The sequence below is a fragment of the Sus scrofa genome, chromosome 8, assembly GCF_054392235.1.
Source record: "Sus scrofa isolate SSC_HxYL_T2T_F1_AM1 chromosome 8, Sscrofa_HxYL_maternal_Yorkshire_Landrace_v2.0, whole genome shotgun sequence".
Taxonomy (NCBI): domain Eukaryota; kingdom Metazoa; phylum Chordata; class Mammalia; order Artiodactyla; family Suidae; genus Sus; species Sus scrofa.
The window spans coordinates 75,142,199-75,161,711 of NC_139390.1; the positions used below are offsets into that span (position 1 = coordinate 75,142,199).

Below are 19,513 nucleotides of genomic sequence, written 5' to 3' on the forward strand. Positions count from 1 at the left end.
GATGGATGAGGTCTTGAGAGGCAGTGTAGCTCAATGGTTAAGGGCATCGGATCCATAGCCAAACTCTTAGCTATGTGACCTTGGGAAGAGTATCTGTCTCTGTGCCTCAGTCTTCTCATCTGTAAAATGGGATAATTATACTATTGTCCTTACAGGATTGTTTAGAGGAATAAATGAGCTCATATGTGTATAGTGCATAGCGCTGCTTGGGCCTTGCAAGTAGAAAAACAAGAATTATCAACCAAGATTAGCAACATTATTCACACAGAAGCAAATAAATAGTATCTACGCACGATTTTTTTTAAAAGAGACTTTTGGTTAATGGAAGACCAACAAATAAGGACAAGATAGCCTGAGTGATTTTGGCTGGACTTGAAAGAACTCCACAATGGACTAGGAAAATATCTCACTCTATCCACAAAACCTCTTGTAGAGCTAAAGTCCTGACACATACCTGCTTGGATCCCCAGTCCTGTCCTCTATATTCTTTTTACTCAGAGGAGGTAGCTGTTTCCTAACCTGTCAACTCCTCTTCCCTCATCTCCAAACTCAGACCAATAATAACCACTTTTTAAAAATTGAAGTGTAGCTGATGTACGATGCTGTATTAGTTTCATATGTATAGTAAAGTGATTCAGTTATATTATTTTTTAGATTCTTTTCCATTATAGGTTATGACATATCGAATATGGGTCCCTTGTTACACAGTAGGTCCTTGTTGCTTATCTATTTGATATAGAGTTAGCGTGTGTATGTTAATCCCAAACTCCTAATTTATCCTTCTCCCAATAACTACTTTTTATGAACAGTCTTATCCAATATTTACTGAACTGAATTGTACCAACTGTCCTGCAGAGGTGAACTGAATAATAAATGAGTTTGGGTCTCTGTCCTTATCATGAATGTATTCTAATAGGTAAACTTGGCTGTAAAGATATGGACAAAATAAACACAAAAAGATTCGTAGACAAGGTCACTTCATGGGAATAGGTGCTGTGAAGAAAATAATTCTGAGTGATGAGACAGGGGACATGAGGAAGAGGAAGAAGCTGAGACTGGGGTGGGGGTGGTCGGAGGAACCGGGAGACCTGTGGACAAGAAGGAATGTGCCTATCTGGGGAACAAGCGATCCGGGCAAAGGAACGAGTGGATACAAAAGCTCAACCTCTGTTATCATGAAAGCCCAAACCCTACAGAAGAGACATCTTTATCACTTTAAAAAGAGACCAAGACCCAAAGAAGTTATATAATTTTTTCCCCTCACATGATGAGCACAGCCAAAATTCAAGTAGGTCTATGTGACGCCAATGCTAGTTCTGTTCACAAACACCTTGCCCGTCTTTTTCTTCCCATCATAATGGAAATTCTAAGTCTCTACTTCCTTCTGAGATTCTTCCCTATCAAAGATATTTGCTCCCAACACTCAGCTCCATTTCCCATATTCAATCACACGCTTCCTTGGAGTTTCCCTTCCTCTTTTACTAATATTCTCAGTTTTCCTTCATCATGACAAAAAAAAAGCCACCTACAATATTTTGTAGCATATGTTCGTCAATGACACCATTCAAGTTCTTTAGCAATGTTAGCTCTGTTTCCTCTGTCTAGCCCCCCCACATCAGTGAGTCCTGAGTTCTGCTTTTGATCTTCTTCTCTCATATAATTTCCCTGCGATATTTCACCCAATGTTGTTTGTTCAAACGATATCTATACACTGATGGATTCCAAATATCTCACACTGATTCACCTCTCATGTTCCAGAGTCATCTGTTCAACCCCAGAAAGAGGTCTATCTATTTGGAATATCTATATTTTTTCCAAGTACATTTGTCTTCTCCTGAAAATCCATTCTTCTCTCTGAATATTCTATCACAGTTAAAGATGAAATTATCCTTGATTCCTTCCTCCTCTTGAAGAACTGTGGTCAATCTATTCTCGGGTCCTGTGGACATCTTTCACACCTATCCATTCCTGTAGCTCTGTACGTGTCCTGTTCAGTTGGACTGCTGTAACAACCTGTTAAAACGTTTGCAAATGTTTTCATTTGGGTATTCTGGGCCCATTTCAGGAGTTCTCCAGATGGACAGATGATCAGGGTCAGATGGTTGTTTTCAAGAAGCATGAGTCTGCCCATTCATGTTAATTATGCTTTTACTTTCTTTAAGCCACAGAGGAGCTCTGGATGGATCAAGAATAGGCAATTCAGCCATAAAACCTTGCAAACTCTTCCAGCCTTTGGAACAGTGGACCTGTACCAAAAGCTCAGGTAGAATCAATTTCTTTCTTCAAGAATGATAAAGATGATTGGCTCAGCAAGCTAAAAAGCTCTTCTATGTTTTAGGACTTTGGGAAAAATAAAGGCTGGAATAAGCCCAGGAAAAAAGGTTTTTATTGATTTTTCAGTTAAAATCAAAGGGACCTCTGAAGCAGCAACACTGTGGCAATCAGAGGATATTAATTCAACCTGTGGTATAGGGCCTCTTTTCCAGAACGACAGGTCGAAGATATTCCAGGGAAGGTGGACATGTTTATACAAGGGGCAGCTGAATTGACGTGTGCTTGCTCCGGTCTGTCTCTGTGACCTGGTGTGTTCACTGCACACTTGGGATATTAAGACAGTTTACTGAGGCAGGGAAGGGTGGTATGAACCACAAGGAGTTTGAAGCCAGATATTCTATAGTTTTCCCCCTTATTCTGGCACTTAGACACCACGTGTCTATATTCATAGCCCGGTGTCTTACAGAGTCTCTTCCTCCAAATCATTCTCATATACCCAGAATCTTTTTTTAAAAAAACACAGATTGATCTTTAAAAACACTTTAGGACTCTTCGCTAGCAAGGTGAAATTTAAACTCTTTAGGATGGCACATATATTTTTCTAAAGGTAGCCCCAGACACTTTACCCAGCCTGTCATCTTTCCTAAATACTCTTCAATTTCATGTACAGACAAACTTCCAGGGGCTCTGAAAACATCATGAGCTACCACTTTTACCATCCTTTTAGTTATTCATTTTTGGCCCATCCTGGCACATGTGGAATTTTCCAGGCCAGGAATCGAACTCGTGCCACAGCAGTGACAATGCCAAATCCTTAACTGCTAGACTACCAAGGAATTCCAGAATCATTTCATAATCTGTTCTCCATTTTCCAAGACCCACCTTCTCTTTTTCTAGCCAGCAAATGCTAATTTATTCTCCAAAGGCCAACACAAATGATACATCCTCTACAAAGATTCCATTTGCCAATGGCATTATTTGCCAAACCACATCCCCTCCTTTTCAATTAATGTTTACATAGTACTTTGTGGTTTAATCTTTCGGAGAAACTATCACACTTTATTATTCTTATTTCTTGATTTATTTATTTCACCTGCTAGAATTAGCTTCTTATGGAAAGGAGCTAAATTTTATTAATTTTTGCCTCCCTAGAATCTAACAGGACTTGGTCTATGGGAGGGTATGTATGTATGCTAGATGTATGTATGCCTAGAGGGCTGATATGAATTCAAATGCAAAAAGTGGATTAAAGATAATAATGCCAAATAGAAAATTACTACATGATTTTCTAAAGTTGCCTCAAGATGTATGTACATTCTCCAAATAATCTGCCTTGCACTTACATTCAACATGTTCAGAAACACTAGTTAAGAAATCAAAAGCAGTGTAGAAATTGAATCATCAAGTAACCCAAAACCACATTTATTTGCTAACCCTTGAATAAGACCATTAATGCTCTGTTAGGAGCACAGTACTTCTGTGAAGTGTGTATTTTCTTGTAAAAGTACTAGGTAATGCCATGTTAGATAAAACATCTATGAGTTATTATGTCCATTATGTTAATTATGCTTTTAGATAATGCACCTATGAGTTATTAGTTCATCATCTAGATAATACATTTATGAGTTATTAGTTCATTGTCTATTACCAATGGCCAATTTCAGTATATGAAAAAAATCAGTGAATTCTCTTGTAGTTATTAATGATTGCTTGGAAGTACAAGGTTTTTTTTCATACTAGGAGCTATCCTTTTAAATGAATTGTTTTCTTTTCTTTGGATACAGCCTGATATTAAGGCATAGACTCAATTCTCTACAGGGCACTGAAAATTTCAATAGACACAATAGAGCCAGATCACTTAGATCTTAGCAAATGACAAGAATATCTGTCTCAGCCAAGGGCTGGTGACAGGGAACATCTGGCATGTTGAAAGAAAACAACCCACCTCCTTACCTGCAGAATCTGCTTCATCACCCTGTTAGAGAGAATCTTAAACTAGATTGCTAGCTAATTTGATACAGTAAGACAGGTAATTGAATTCTTAACTTCAATGACTTGAATGGTATTCTAACAAGGTACAGGAACAGGTAAAGAAGAAGCATCAGAGTTGTATTCGTCAAGGGATCTACCAAGCAACTTGGTAACAAGAGTCAGCAAAGCTCAGAGAGGAAGAGTACTAGGTTCTGAAGTCAGAAAGATCTATTGGGCTCAAGTCTTCACTGTCTAACCCTGGGAAGGTCTCCTAGTGTCTCTAAATCTCAGTCTCCTAATTTATAAACTAGGACTGAAAATGAACATAGTTCACAGTTGAGGAGTTTTATATAATTTTTGTAAAGTATTTAGCCCAGGACCAGGCACAGAGCAAAGGTTAAATGTTGGTTGGTAATAGTATAAAACACCACCCTCAACATTCTATCATTCTTTTGAATCTTGACCTGAAACTAGATGATATCAAACATCTTCAGTGATTTCACCACTAACCTTGATTCCCAACAACTTATTTTTTTCATAGACCACACCATCTGCATGAATGGCACCATGATCCAAGCCCCCAAAGGGTAAACAGGGTGCATTCCTCCCTTTCTCTCAGCCCCTGAACTGATTCACTGACAAAATACATTGATTCTAATTATTACATTGATTCTTATTACTGCAATCATCATTGCCTAGTAAACCATCTCTTGCCTAGGCACCTACAATTGATTTCTAATTGATCTGTCTTCATTATCCCTAAACCTCTCTAATCCATTCTTTACCACACAAAAAGAGGCCTTCAATGGATTTCCATTGATTTGCTTAAAAATGAATTAAGTGATTCAAATGATGCAACTGACGAGGCTTAATCTCTAAAATATACAAACAACTTATACAACTCAACAGCAAAAAAGCCAACAACCCAATGGAAAAATGGGCAAAATACCTGAGTAGACATTTCTCCAAAGAAGATATACAGATGGCCAACAAGCACATGAAAAAATGCTCAACATCCCTGATTATTAGAGAAATGAAAATCAAAACTACCATGAGATACTACCTCACACCAGTCAGAATGGTCATCGTTAATAAGTCCACAAATAACAAGTGCTGGAGAGGTTGTGGAAAAAAGGGAACCCTCCTGCACTGTTGGTGAGAATGTAAGTTGGTACAACCACTATGGAAAACAGTATGGAGGTACCTTAGAAATCTATACATAGAACTTCCATATGACCCAGCAATCCCACTCTTGGGCATATATCTGGACAAAATTTTCCTTGAAAAAGACACATGCACCCACATGTTAATTGTAGCTATATTCACATCAGCCAAGACATGGAAACAACCGAAATATCCATCAACAGATGATTGAATTAAGAAGATGTGGTATATATACACAATGGAATACTACTCAGCCATAAAAAAGAACGACATATTGCCATTTGCAGCAACATGGATGGAACTAGAGAGTCTCATACTGAGTGAAGTAAGTCAGAAAGAGAAAGACAAATACCATATGATATCACTTATATCTGGAATCTAATATATGGCACAAGTGAACCTTTCCACAGAAAAGAAAATCATGGACTTGGAGAATAGATCTGTGGTTGCCAAGGGGGAGGGGGAGGGAGTGGGATGGATTGGGAGCTTGGGGTTAATAGATACAGACTATTGCCTTTGGAATGGATAAGCAATGACATCCTGCTGTGTAGCACTGGGAACTATGTCTAGTCACTTATGATGGAGCATGATAATGTGAGAAAAAAAATCTATACATGTATGTTTAACTGTGTCACCATGCTGTATAGAAAACTGACAGAACACTGTAAACCAGCTATAATGAAAAAAATAAAAAAACATTATAAAAAATAAATAAATAAAGCTACTTAGAATTAAAAAAATGAATTCTGGGAAATCTACTCAATGCTCCGTGAAAACCTATGTGGGAATGGATATGTGTATATGTGTGGCTGAATCACTGTGCTAAACAGCAGAAATTAAAACAACATTGTAAATCAACTATACTCCAATCAAGTTACTCTCCCATGAAAGGTGCTTGCCTTCTTCTCCAAACTCCAGCTGACTCCTTGCATACTAGACTGAAGCCATATTGGTTTTCTTTTGGTAACTAATATACCTGCCCTTGTTCAATGACTAGCTCTTTCTTTTACTTTCAATCTCAATTCAACCATTACTTCTTGGAAGAATGCTTTCCTGGCCATCTCGTCTATGTGTAATCCCTATCACCTGTTTACTCTGTTATTCCCTTTCCAAGCAAACCGCTGGTTCCCTGTATGACTCTTATCATAACCAATGATGTGTTTATTCAATTTCCCCACCAGTCTGTAATTTTAGTATGGACAAGAAATGTCTTTTGTATTTCCCACTAAACACTTTATATACAGCATTAAAATATTTGTTAAAACACTAAATCATTCAAATTTTATTGGATTGTGCTATGTGGCAGACATTGTTTTGATTTGTAAATAAGAAGCTTAATAATGTATGGTCACTGCACTCAAGGAGCAAACGACCTATTAGAGAGCTGGTGCCAGGGAATTCACACATTTTATAATAAGAAGAGAATGGTTTGTGAAAGGGTCCCAGGAGCTGGTGGTTGATATGAAATATTAACAGAAAAGTTATCTCTTGGAATATTTTTTTCTGTCTCCTCTCTCTCTTCTCCTTCTGGCACCCCTATAATACGGATGTTGGTGTGTGTCACGTTGTCCCAGAGTTCTCTGAGACTCTCTTCATTTCTTTTCAATCTTTTTCCTCTTTTCTGTTCTGCATCCGTAATTTCCACTAATCTGTCCTCCATCTTGCTTATTTGTTCTTCTGCCTCCTGTATTCTGCTGTTAGCTGCTTCTAGTGAATTTTTTATTTCAGTTATTGTATTTTGCATCTCTTCTTGTTTAAATTTTATATCTTGTATCTTTTTGCTTGTAAAATGGAGATGCAAGGGGAAGAAGGAACAGTGGGAAGAAAGTTATTTTGGAGAGACCAAAGGACAAAGGTATGAAGTGGATTTTGACTGTCATGATGTCTACTACCCATTGCCTTGGTTTTGAACAAAACAGAAATTGTGAAAACATGAAGTTTTCTGAAGTCAATGTATCTTGTTTCTTCCCACCAAAAAGCTGTAACTAATATAGTTTAGAATATGTGTGATGTTACTTCCTCATCTGTAAAGTGAAGGGATTATAATAATATGCTTCTTATGGTTCTTTTAAATGGGGAATTCCATGATTCTTGTTTTTTCTTTTATATTATAAGCTTCTCGAGGGCAGGGATCATGGTATGGAAGGTTCAATAAATGTTTAATGAATAGATTCCCTTTTACACAAAAAAATATTCATGTGATATTTTGCCTACTAGTCCCAATATATGTAGCTTTCCAATTCTATACCAATTTGTTAATGACTGTAAAAATCAACACAGGATCTACTTTTTGGATTGCTTTTGGAAGCAGGACAGGTGGGTTAATTTTAGTCAACCTTGGAACATTAATACATCTTTATTAATACCTTTCCTTTATCCTGACACAGATGGATGTATTAAACAGGAAAGCATTGCAAGAGACAGAGAAAGGATAGCAACAAGATAGTGATGCCTTCAACATTCATTACCAAATTGTGTATAAGTGAATATGTGGAGAAAGAAAAACACCAATGATTCATAAAGCTGAGACATATGATGGTAACTACCAGTTAGGTGTTGTGGCTGAGAGAAATTCTAGCTTCCAGAAGGACTAGAGTGGATGGAACGTACATCTTTTATGTCCTTTTAATTGACTTTCACTTAATAATTTGGTAAACAACCAGTTCCAAGAATAATAATAAAAAAAAAATGGCATTATCCTATAGCAACAGCTTGTACTTCTTTCAAATTAAACCAACATTTAGAAGAGATGCCTTCATTTCATCACCTTTACCAAGCTCTGTTTCCTGGTCTTAACCTGCCAGGAATTTCTTTATAGTCTTCCAATGTCTTAAACATAGTAAATATCCATCCATTCATCTCTATTGCTGGCTCAATAACTATTTCTTAAACATAACCAAGACGAGAAACTCTCTGGGGAATTGTATAATTGCTATCTTCATTTCCTTATTTTGCATTAATTTCCTTCATACAATCTATACGTAGCCAATTCAAATACATGCTATGCATCTGTTTGGAGTTTTGAATATTCAACTTTCTGCTTGGTCTAGAATTCCCTGTCATCCACCTTCCAAGATCTAACTTCTAACTAACATTCAAAGCCTAGTTCAGACATGCTTCTTCCTCAGATCCTTCCTCATTCCTCTACTTCAAAGACATCTCAAATACTCTATCCCATGGCACCGAAACCTGTACTTGCTTTCAGCCAATTAGCACTTTTGAGACTGCATTATACATATTAATTTACAAACCTAATTCCCCCTAGTAAAGTGCATCCCCAAGGGGGAAAAACATCTCTATCACTTAAGAAGGTTTCTGGTTTGAATAATCGGGTACTGAGGAGAGTCATTTACAAAGAAGGAAGGACAGAAAGGCAAGACTCAGTTTGTTTGCTCTAAACTCTGAAGGTATCTGGAAGAAAAGTATGCTAAAACAAAAAAATGTAACTTTTAAAAAACCCCCATCAAACTATTATCCTTAAAACATATCTTATTATATGTCGGTTATACTACAATAAAGCTAATGTTTAAGAGTAATGGTTTTCAACATTTTAATATTGATCTTATTTACCATTATGACATATTCACTGCATATTTTCTCATGTGTGGTCAGCAGAAATACGTTAACTCCCTCTCTCTGGCAACCTGTTCCTACTTATAACTGAAGTTCACTTTAAATTATAAAAGATCACTTTATATTCTTGCCTTTAAAAGTTAAAAACACCGAGTTACCATCGTGGCTCAACGAAAACAAATCTGACTAGCATCCATGAGGACTCACGTTCAATTCTTGGTCTCGCTTGGTGGGTTAAGGGTCCGGCATTGTCGTGAGCTGTGGTGTAGGCTGGCAGCTACAGCTCCAATTCGACCCCTAGCCTGGGATCCTCCATATGCTGCTGGTGTGGCCTTAAAAAGACAAAATAAATAAATAAATAAAAGTTAAAAACACAATATATGAAACAAGGGAAAGCATCAAATCAGGGATTCTTTTAATGCATTTATTTTTATCTTTAATTTCATTCTGAAATAATGTCAGACTTAAAGGGTGCAAATATAGAACAAAGAATTTCCATATACCCTTCACTAAGGTCTCCAAATGCTAACATTTTTCATAACCACAGTACACAGTACAAATTTAGAAAATTAATATTAATGTGGTACAATTAATCTAAAGACCCACTTAAATTTTTGTCAAATGTCCTATTAACATCCTTATGTTAGCCCATGATCTAATCTATGGCATTCAGTTGCCACATCTCCTTAGTGTTTATAATCTGGGACAGTTTCTCAGCTTTTCTTTTTCTTTCATGACCCTGATTGTGTGTATTTATTTATTTATTTAGGTTGCACCCATGGCATGTGGAAGGTCCCAGGTTTCAGGGATCAAACCCACGCCACAGCAGTGACCCAAGTCACTACAGTGACAATGCCAGATACTTAACCTACTGAGCCACAAGGGAACTCCAATCCTGAGAGTTTTGAAGAGTGGGTGGTCACTTATTTTGTAGAATGTCCCTCAATCTGAGTTAGTCTGATGACTCCTTACAGTTCCATTCGGGTGAGGAGTTTTTAGCAGTTACTACCGCAAAAGTCATGCTGTGCGCTTCCAGAGCCCTCTACCAGGAGGCACAGGATGTGATTCATCAGGGGTAAGAAAACTTTGACCCCATACTTAAGACGCTGTCTGCCAGGTTTCATGGTTTCACTTTTAAAGCTATTCATTTTCCCTTTGAGATGATTAAGTCCTTTGTGAGGAGATTCTTTGAGAGAATATATCCTGTTTCTCATTATATTTTTATCCACTAGTTTGGTCTTCCCGTGATGAAACTTGCCTGCAAAAATTATTACAGTAGTGTTTGGCAATTAGCATTTAAAATTTTTTTTCATTGCTGCTACACTTATTAACTGAAATTCTACTATAAGGAAGAATTGTCCCCCATTTTCTTAGTCAAATATTTATTATTTTATATTAGTTAATAATTTACATAGTTAATTATTTATGTTAGTATAACTCACAAGAATTTCTTCTATTGCATGTATTATAACTTATTACTATCATTTTTTTGGCTCATATTATCTCAGACTCAGCAATTGGGAGCTACTTTAAGTTAGGTCTATAATAGGTCGTTAACCTGGATGAGTTCCAAATGGGCTTTGCTTTTTTTCTGAAATGGCATGTGCTATTTTATACATGAGTATATTTTTCATGGTTTGCCTCAAATTCATAAATAAATCCATGACTTTAAAAAAGTTCTAAACCTTTTTTTTTTTTTTTTTTTTTTTTTGTCTTTTCAGGGCTGTACCAGCAGAACACGGAGGTTCCCAGGCTAGGGACTGAATCAGAGCTGTAGCTGCCAGCCTACACCACAGCTCATGGCAATGCCAGATCCTTAACCCGCTAAGTGAGGCCAGGGCTCAAACCTGCGTCCTCGTGGATGCTAGTTAGATTCATTTGCACTGAGCCATGACAGGAACTCCTAAACCATTGCTCTTATCTATGATACCTACATTCTGACTCCCATATTGTTTTGATTAATTGGAGTTTTGAGGTTTGAGCTGATAATTATGGACCAGGTGAGAAAATTTAAAAAAGGTCAGCAGCACAGTCCTCATTCCTGCACAGCACTAGGTGCTACACATTAGTTCACATTATTGCCTATCTTTTTGAGTGGCTCATCTAAAGCATTAAATGGGAGCCAGAGGCAAAATCAGTGTGGCCCTGAGTTAACTGACTTGACTTTAGGTAAGGAACCTAACAACAGCCTTCAAGCTCTGCATCTTCAAAAAGGAGATGTTAGGAAAGTACACTTCTATTGTCTCCTCCTGAGAAATAAGGTGTGATATGATTCTACCTAGGACATATCTATGGTAACTTTTCCCTAAATGACCTCTGGCAGAGAGAATAAAAGGCTGAAAAGACAAACATACTAGAAAACAAATACTTCTATTACAATAAATCACACAAAACTGGTTTTTTAGAAGGAGCTTCATGAATGAATCTTGCTTGCATTACAGAACACTAGATTTTAACAGTGAAAATTTTATGTGATAGAATCAGCCTTTGAAATTCTATTTTCTTTTGTTCTTGACCATTAAATGGCCTTCCACTTTGCCTTTTATCATTGTATTTTAAGGTTATCTTAAAATTCTTTAGGGTATTTCCTCCTTTACCTTCAGAATATTGCCAGGAACTCTTTATTTCAATCATACATCAAGAGAGGAAAGATCTGGTACCTATTCCTTCCATTTTCATTGGTTTTCCTCTCAGCAAGGTTTATATGTTCCCTGCAGCAGTTAAGACAAATCCCTTAGAAAATAAACAGTGAAAGGACACTAAAGCCCCTAAGGCATTAATTAGCAAGTCAAAGAACTTAAAAAACCTATATTCAGCTCAAGAAAAAGTTCTTCCCAGCCTAGCATACTCAGAGTTCAATAAGTTGAGCCTCATGATAGCTGACATTATAGCAAATTTCTGCCAACAGTGTTTGAATATCAAGACACAAAGAAAAACTGTTGGGGAATTTCCAGGAAATCCCCCCCCCCCCTCCTCTCAATTCTCACCCTTTATTGTCCTACTGTGATTTTTTTTTAATTTTTAATTTTCTTTTTTTGTCTTTTTGTCTTTTCAGGGCCGTACCTGAGGCATATGGAGGTTCCCAGGCTAGGGGACCAATTGGAGTTGTAGCCGCCGACCTATGCCACAGCAACGTAGGATCTGAGCCACGTCTGCGACCTACACCACAGCTCACATCAATGCTGATCCTTAACCCATTGAGTGAGGCCAGGGATCAAACACGTGTCCTCATGGATGCTAGCCAGGTTCGGTTAACCACTGAGCCATGACGGGAACTCCCTACTGGGATTTTTAACTACAGGTGTTTGTCAAAATTACCCATTGTGCTTAAAAACAATAACTCTTAGGTCTGTATCCCAAACAGTCCTAATTCAGTAGCTTTTTCTTGATTCAGTGCTTTTTCTTTGCAGTTCATGATTCATCAGACCGGACCACTTTTTCTCCACTGGTTCTCTTTCTCACATAATTTCTATATCTCTGTCTACATGATATCTCAGAGATGCTTTTCCTGACTTCCTATTTAAAACAGTCTCTCTTCCTCTCTTCTTGACAGTATCCCTTTACTCTTACCTACTTTTCTTCTTGGCTGTTATTACTACTAAAAATTACATATTGATTTCTTTTGACTATTATTGGTCCCCTCTTCCAAGCACCAAGAGGGCAGAGAATTTCTATTGTGTTCATTGGAATATTCCCTATGTCTAAGATAGGTCTTGCCCAGAGCAGGCAATGAATCAACACTGTAGAAGGAAAAATGCTGCACAGCCAACAACCACTGTCCTAGGATGTCAGCAATGTTACAAAATAGCAAAACTAAAATTTTTCCATATAACAAGATATGACATGCGATCCTAAAAAAGGTTTACTATACATCATGTATCTTTTATTTGAAATATTCAAAGCTTCTCAAGAATCTAAGAATGGGCATTAGTCATGCTGCTTTAAAATATATTTGTATGTTTGCTTTTCTTCCTAGATGAGGCTGGGAAAAACTTTGAGATCTGCAAAAGAGGAAGAGTTAAAAATGAAAGAAGACAGAAGGCAATGGATGATTCTCGTCTTCCCTGATTCACAAAGATGCTGGGTGAGCGGGTGGAGGGTATCCCTCTATTCTTAAGGAGTCATGTCAAGATCATCAGACTTGTTTGCTTGACCCTTGAACTTTCAGAGAAAAGTGCTAACTTAATGAGCTGTCTTTCCAGCCCAAACCCCCAGATTTGCAGGGCAAATCACCTAAAGAGCTCTATCACATTCGTATGCACAGTTATCACTATCATTAGGTAACATGGCCCTAAAATAGACGTGGCAGCTGATATGGCTAATTCAAAATAGGAGATAAACCAAAGCTACTTAACATTACTCTAGACATAAGATATATTGTGTTTTAAGTGTTATTCTTGGTTACATGTAAACTATGATTAATCTGAGTTAAAATTAAATATAACTTGACTTTTCTAAACAAGTTTCACCTCCTAATAACCTAATCTCCTCCTCCTTCTAAAGCAGAAGCAATAATTTATTTTCACAGTTTCCATGGGTCAGGAATTTGGGAGCTGCTTGGCTGGATGTTTAGTTTGGTTTTTCTCTTAAAGTCAGTCAGATGTCAGCTGGGGTTATTCAACTGAAGGCCTGACTGGGGTCAAAAAAAATATAAGGATTCTGCTTTTAAGGTGGTTTACTTCTACAGATGGCAGGATGATGCTGGCTTTTGGCCAGAGGTCTCAGTTTTTCTTTACCTGAGACTCTCCACTGAGCTGCTTGAGTGTCCTTACAGCATGGCGGTTGCTTTTCCCCAAGACCTTTTTCTGCCCTAAACACTGGGGTAGAGGTTTTTTATTCTACTCTCCCCCCAGATGCAACTGGTCTTTGTCCGCGCCCTGGACACAACAGACTTTGTTACACCTCATCCAGTAGGGTGAGACTTACTTTTCGGAGAAAATGGTCCCAGGAAGGGAACAGGGCTTTGCACCTGCCTCCGAACTCCTGATTATTCTTAACAATGAAACCAGCTCAGAGAGCTCTGCTTTCCTTTCTCTCCATATTTTGATCTAGGCTCATCAGTGGCAAAAAGCAACAGAGTTCATGAGATTAAGGACTGAAATGGTACCTCATCCTAGGCTCTATACATCATCCTCAGCAAATCCCTTGGTGATTCTAGGAAAACCAGGGGCATCAAATGGGGGTGGAAGGTTGTATTCTTTGTTTAGATCTTCCACAAAACTGTTGTTTTGTTTTGGGACAGCCCTCTGCTTGTGAATGACTCATGGTAGATACTTGCAAACCTGTGTCTTCCATCACATCACATGATGAGCCTTCTGTTTCCCTTTCTAGTTGATTTTGGGGTGGGGAAGCAAATTGTTGGAAGAGCTTTGAGTTCTTTAGAGCAAATGTCAACTGTCCATCTTCTAAGCATCTTTTCAGTTCTAGCCATGCCAGGTTCACACTCTACCTTCTTTTTTAGAATTCTCCTGAGCATAAAAGACCACTATCTCCATCTTACTAGTGAGGAGACTAAGGCATTGAGAAGCTGCTACTTGCACAAGGCCTCTTACCTCATGGATGCCGGGGGCAGGCTTGGACTAAAGACTACCTTGCCTTTACACGTAGGCAGTAGTTTACTCGTATACTTTGGTTTTTATTTATTTTGATAAAGGATACAACTCAGGAACAGCCAAATGGAAGAGATGCAGGAGGCAAGGGCTAGGGAGAGGAGTAGAGCTTCAATGCTCTTTCTAAGCCTCCACCCTCCCAGCATTGTGATGTGTTCACCAATATGGAAGCTCCATCCTGTCTTTTTTAAATGACTACCATCACTGCATCATCATTATGTGTTTTGTAATTTCAAATAATTTACCTCAATTTCATTAACATTTTTAAGTCACTTTTCTCTCTAGGGAAAAAAAAAAGGTAATGATAATTCCCATGTTGCAAGATACTTGAAAAAAATGACACCTAATAAATGCTAATTTTCTTCTAAAACACTGCTTTCATTCTATTGTTATGCTGAGTAAAGCCTTCATTTGTCATTTATATACTCTTATTTCAAGTCCAAAGTTTCTGCCTCTCAAGATTGTTCTTAATTGACCTCTATGCTATTTATATGCATTTGTTCATTTATCCATTCTCTCATTAAACAGGTATTTACCATTTACTAATTTAAGAACACTTTTCAACATAAGAAGGTATGAAATAAATATGACCTTTCTTCTAAAAAAGAAGTTCAGTTTAAATTAAAGAGACAACTGTGAAGCAAATCACTGGGACCTAAAAGTACTCCCTTGGTTCAGGAACTGCGTGGCAAGTATCAGCTGGGTTTTGATATTTGACTACTAGGTAAACTGAAAGAAGAGTATATTTCCTGATTGGTTAACTTAGGTCAAGATGCCCAAATGAGATGAAAGGAAACTCGTCTTTCCTCTGTCACAGGGACATGTTTCTCCCCAGATCAGTGCAAGGAAGTAGATAGACCTCTTGCTGTCAATTTGTTGGAAACTATGTGACATGTAAAGAAAGCATCTATCTATGTTTGTGTAGGGCTCAAGTCTGGTGATTCCTGGCTTTAGATAACCATAGGAAGTCATAAAGCATGGCTAGCATAGGAGTTAATAATTATTCAGGGAGTTTGGGGATAGTAGATACAAACTATTACATTTAGAATGGATGAGAAATGAGGTCCTACTGTACAGCACAGGTAACTATATCCAGTCTCTTGGGATAGAAAATGATGGAAGAAAATATAAGAAAAAGAATGTATATATATAATATGTACAGCACAGGTAACCATATCCAGTCTCTTGGGATAGAAAATGATAGAAGATAATATAAGGAAAAGAATGTATATATACATATGTATATATATATCCAGTTTCTTGGGATAGAAAATGATGAAAGATAAGAAAAAGAATGTGTACACATATATGTATAACTGGGTCACTTCACCATATGGCAGGAATTGGCACAATACTGTAAATCAACTATACTTTCACAAAAAAGTAAAAAAAAAAAAAAATTAAACACAGGGAAACTATCCATTTTCCTTGGCTCCAAATCTCCATGAAGCAATTCCATTAGAATATCCTTATTGGTTTTCTTCATGTCTCCAACTCTTATTTAGCTGATAAGTCTGAGACAGGGCATCCTCTGGCTGGATAATCCATATTGCTTTGTTGTGTAGGGCTTCTCTGGTGGTGCGGGATGTTTACAAGCATCCCTGCATCTCCTGATAGTGGCAGTAGCATCCCTTCCCAGTTATGACAACCAGAAATGTCCCCAATCATGGCTAAATGTCCCAGATGTCAGGGACTGGGGAAAACTGCTGTCAGTGAGAAGTACTGATTTAGAATAAGAAAGACCTTTGTAGCTATAAATTTAAGTCATGTGCAATTCAGCTCTTATCAATAATAAAACTATTTATTCTGCATCTGTCTGTTTGCCGTGTCTATCTTTGAGCTGGTTCTGAACTTCAGAAGGAAAGGGGGAGGGTTATTTATTATTTCCTCAAAACCTCTACCTACACTGATTACTTCAGATGCAAGAAACAAGTTTTCAAAATATTTTCTCTTTTCTAGTTCCATTCTCTTATGATTGATTAACTTGAGAATAATTTCTAGTATTTCAGACAGAGACTCAGCCTATTACTTAACCTTTCTAATGGTCTTCAAAAGTCCTTTTTTTTGATGATTATAATACCAAAAATGCAGGATTTTGTTCATCCTTTGACACTTAAACTTACTGTCTAGTGAATATACTATATATATTTCTACTTTCTTGTCAATATATTCTACCTTGAAAACTTTTACAATTTCATGTGCCCTTCAAAAAAACAAAACAAAACACAGAAAAACAAATCCTTAAAGACCCAGTTTAACTCCCAGCTTCTTCATGAATTACAGAACTAGCAAATATCTTGTTCATTCTTTCAATTTCATAAATGCAGGCACTAAATCCCAGGAAGAGACATGATTTATCTAAGGTCACAAAGTCAGCCAGCAGCAGAACTAGAACCAAAGCCTCTGCCTCCTAAGTCCTAATTTAATACTCCAACACTTCACAACTTGGATGACTACTGCTCCTTCTAAAGGTTTACAGAATTTATAATACAGTATCTACCAATAGGTCTTAATAGAAGCATACCTCTTATGACTCATTTTGCATATTTCTACATATTTCTTTTTGAGGTCTTGACTAAGTACTGTGAGGATAAGGACCAGAGGAAATCTCTGTTGCATTACTCCAAGAGCTTTCCGTAGTTCCGAGCACCAGTTAGGGGTCTAACAGGTCTATACTAATTGACTGCCACCATAGTACAAGGAGAAAGCAGCCAGGAGCACAATGAACGATGCAAGTAAAAATGGCATCTCCACAGGAATTTGTTTTCTGTGTGATAATTGCTCTTCATAATCAGAATTAGTGCCAATGAATAAATAAACATGTGTTTGAGTTTCTGTGCTCATTTTCCACTTCAGAGAGACATGGTATATGCAGAATTTTACACATTGGCATCTCAGTGAACAAAATATATATTTAATTACTGACTTAAATATTCAAATAAATAAAACCATGATTAATAAAATTGATAATTTTTCTTCTCCAGTATAACTGTTGGAAATCTAATCTTAACATGAAAAAAAAAGGTAAGATGACCAAAGAAATTACATTAGAAGTCAAAAGCTGAAAGAAAGAATAGGCTTAGGTAATATGTTTGTTGTATCAACATAATGTGTATTTGTATTTTCTAATTCTAGGATATAAAATATATAAAATAGAGTGCACTAGCTCAATGATCTTTTAGAAATAGATGATTTATGTATTACTTTCCCTCAACTGCTCTCTGCCAATTCACAAGGAATAAAAGAACACCAATTTGAGGATATTGACTATATTTCTTCTGGATAAGAATAAGGCTCATAAAGAAGAAATAAAGAACACATTTAAAGAGTCCTTTATAACTGCAGTGCATCACTGTGCCAAGAGTTGACTGTGCTTGGTACCTATATTACCTTCAACTACGTAATGTTGAAAACTGTCACTCTATTCAAAAGCTTTAATGACAAGCATCCACACAGAGTTATTAAGCCTAAATAATTCCTCATCATCCTTAGATGCAAATCGATCCTAGACAGAACTAGCTCATCCTTCATGGTCTTTGTCAAGTCAGATGGACAAAGTCCTGAGAGGATTTTTTGGTTTTTATTCTTTTATTCTTTTTACCGCCATACCTATGGCTTTTGGGAGTTCCCAGGCTGGGGATGAATCGGAGCTGCAGCTGCCGGCCTACACCACAGCCACAGCAACACCAGATCCGAGCCATGTCTGCAACCTACACTGAAGCTCATGGCAATGCTGGACACTTTGACCCACCAAGCAAGATCAAGGATTGAACCTGCATCCTCATAGATACTAGTCGGGTTCTTAACCCACTGAGCCACAGTGGGAACTCCTGAGAATTTTGATTATCCACAGAACCAAAGGAAAAGAGTAATTCATGTTACAATTCCATTGCATTACAATTTTTTTACATTTATGATTTCTCTTAGATGACAATGAAGAACCAGTTGATCACCCAAAAGGAAATCCGACTTAAGGCTTCCTTTATTTTTGCATTCTTGTATGCTAAAAATGTAGATCCATATTTGAACTAAATGAAGTTATGTCCACATTTTGGATGTGGTGCACAGTCCCAGCCAACCTCAGAGATGTTTCCAAAAGACCCTCTGATAACAGGATAAGGGAACTAAAAAATTAAAAAGTCTCAAAGAGGGAGTCACTACTCACAATGTTCATGAGGGTTAGGAGGTAGTTTTGGACGTGCTCTTTGCCATGGAAACGGACCACAGAGTCATCCACTCCCAGCAGCACCTCGATGTTGTAATCATTTTCTCCCGCGTGCCTGCGGCGCCTCATGGTTTCATTCAGCTGCTGATCAACGCTGCTGTAAATAGTACCTAGATCATCAAGGCCTTCCAGATTCGACTCTATGAAGAAACAAAAGGAACCCAGGTGTTTCAGTTTCCCCAGTGGGCTTTCTAATGACTTCTTACAAAAAAGGATCTTCTTGGGGGCCGATAATTATCATGCATAGTCACCGAGATGCTGCTTTTCAGTTTGTTCCTTAAATTATGTGCATACGCATGGGATCAGATAGATCTCCCATACATTTGATACAGAACAGCAATCAATATTGAGGGTAAAATAATACCACTGCACAGAAGGCAGTGCCACCAGCCAGACCAACTGCTCCATGAAGATAAGAGTACTTTTGTCTTCTTCCAGCTGTTTCCTTAATGCACAGAAAGTGGGGGCACAGAACATGTGCAGGTGAAGTAGTCATTAAATAAACAGAGACTATAAATTTTAAAAATCTCAGGTTGATAAGCTTACAGTGGTTAACTTAAGTTACTTTCATCATGGAGTGTGGAATTTGTATCACATAAACTTAAACTGCTTCTTTTTCCAGTAGCTTTAACTTAAAAACCAAATTATATAGTGTGGCAACACAACAGCATTTAATGGTACGATGATCAGTCATCAT

General features: G+C 37.5%; 1 protein-coding gene across 2 annotated transcripts in view; it reads right to left on the reverse strand.

The window, feature by feature from the left end:
* Positions 1-19,513, reverse strand: part of ADAMTS3 (ADAM metallopeptidase with thrombospondin type 1 motif 3) — a 273,735-nt gene that overhangs the window by 50,968 nt on the left and 203,254 nt on the right. For both annotated transcript variants that reach the window (XM_084972446.1, XM_021101423.2), the window contains one exon: positions 18,757-18,956. In XM_084972446.1, the coding sequence (XP_084828572.1) occupies positions 18,757-18,956 (200 nt within the window). The remainder of the gene's footprint in view (positions 1-18,756; positions 18,957-19,513) is intronic.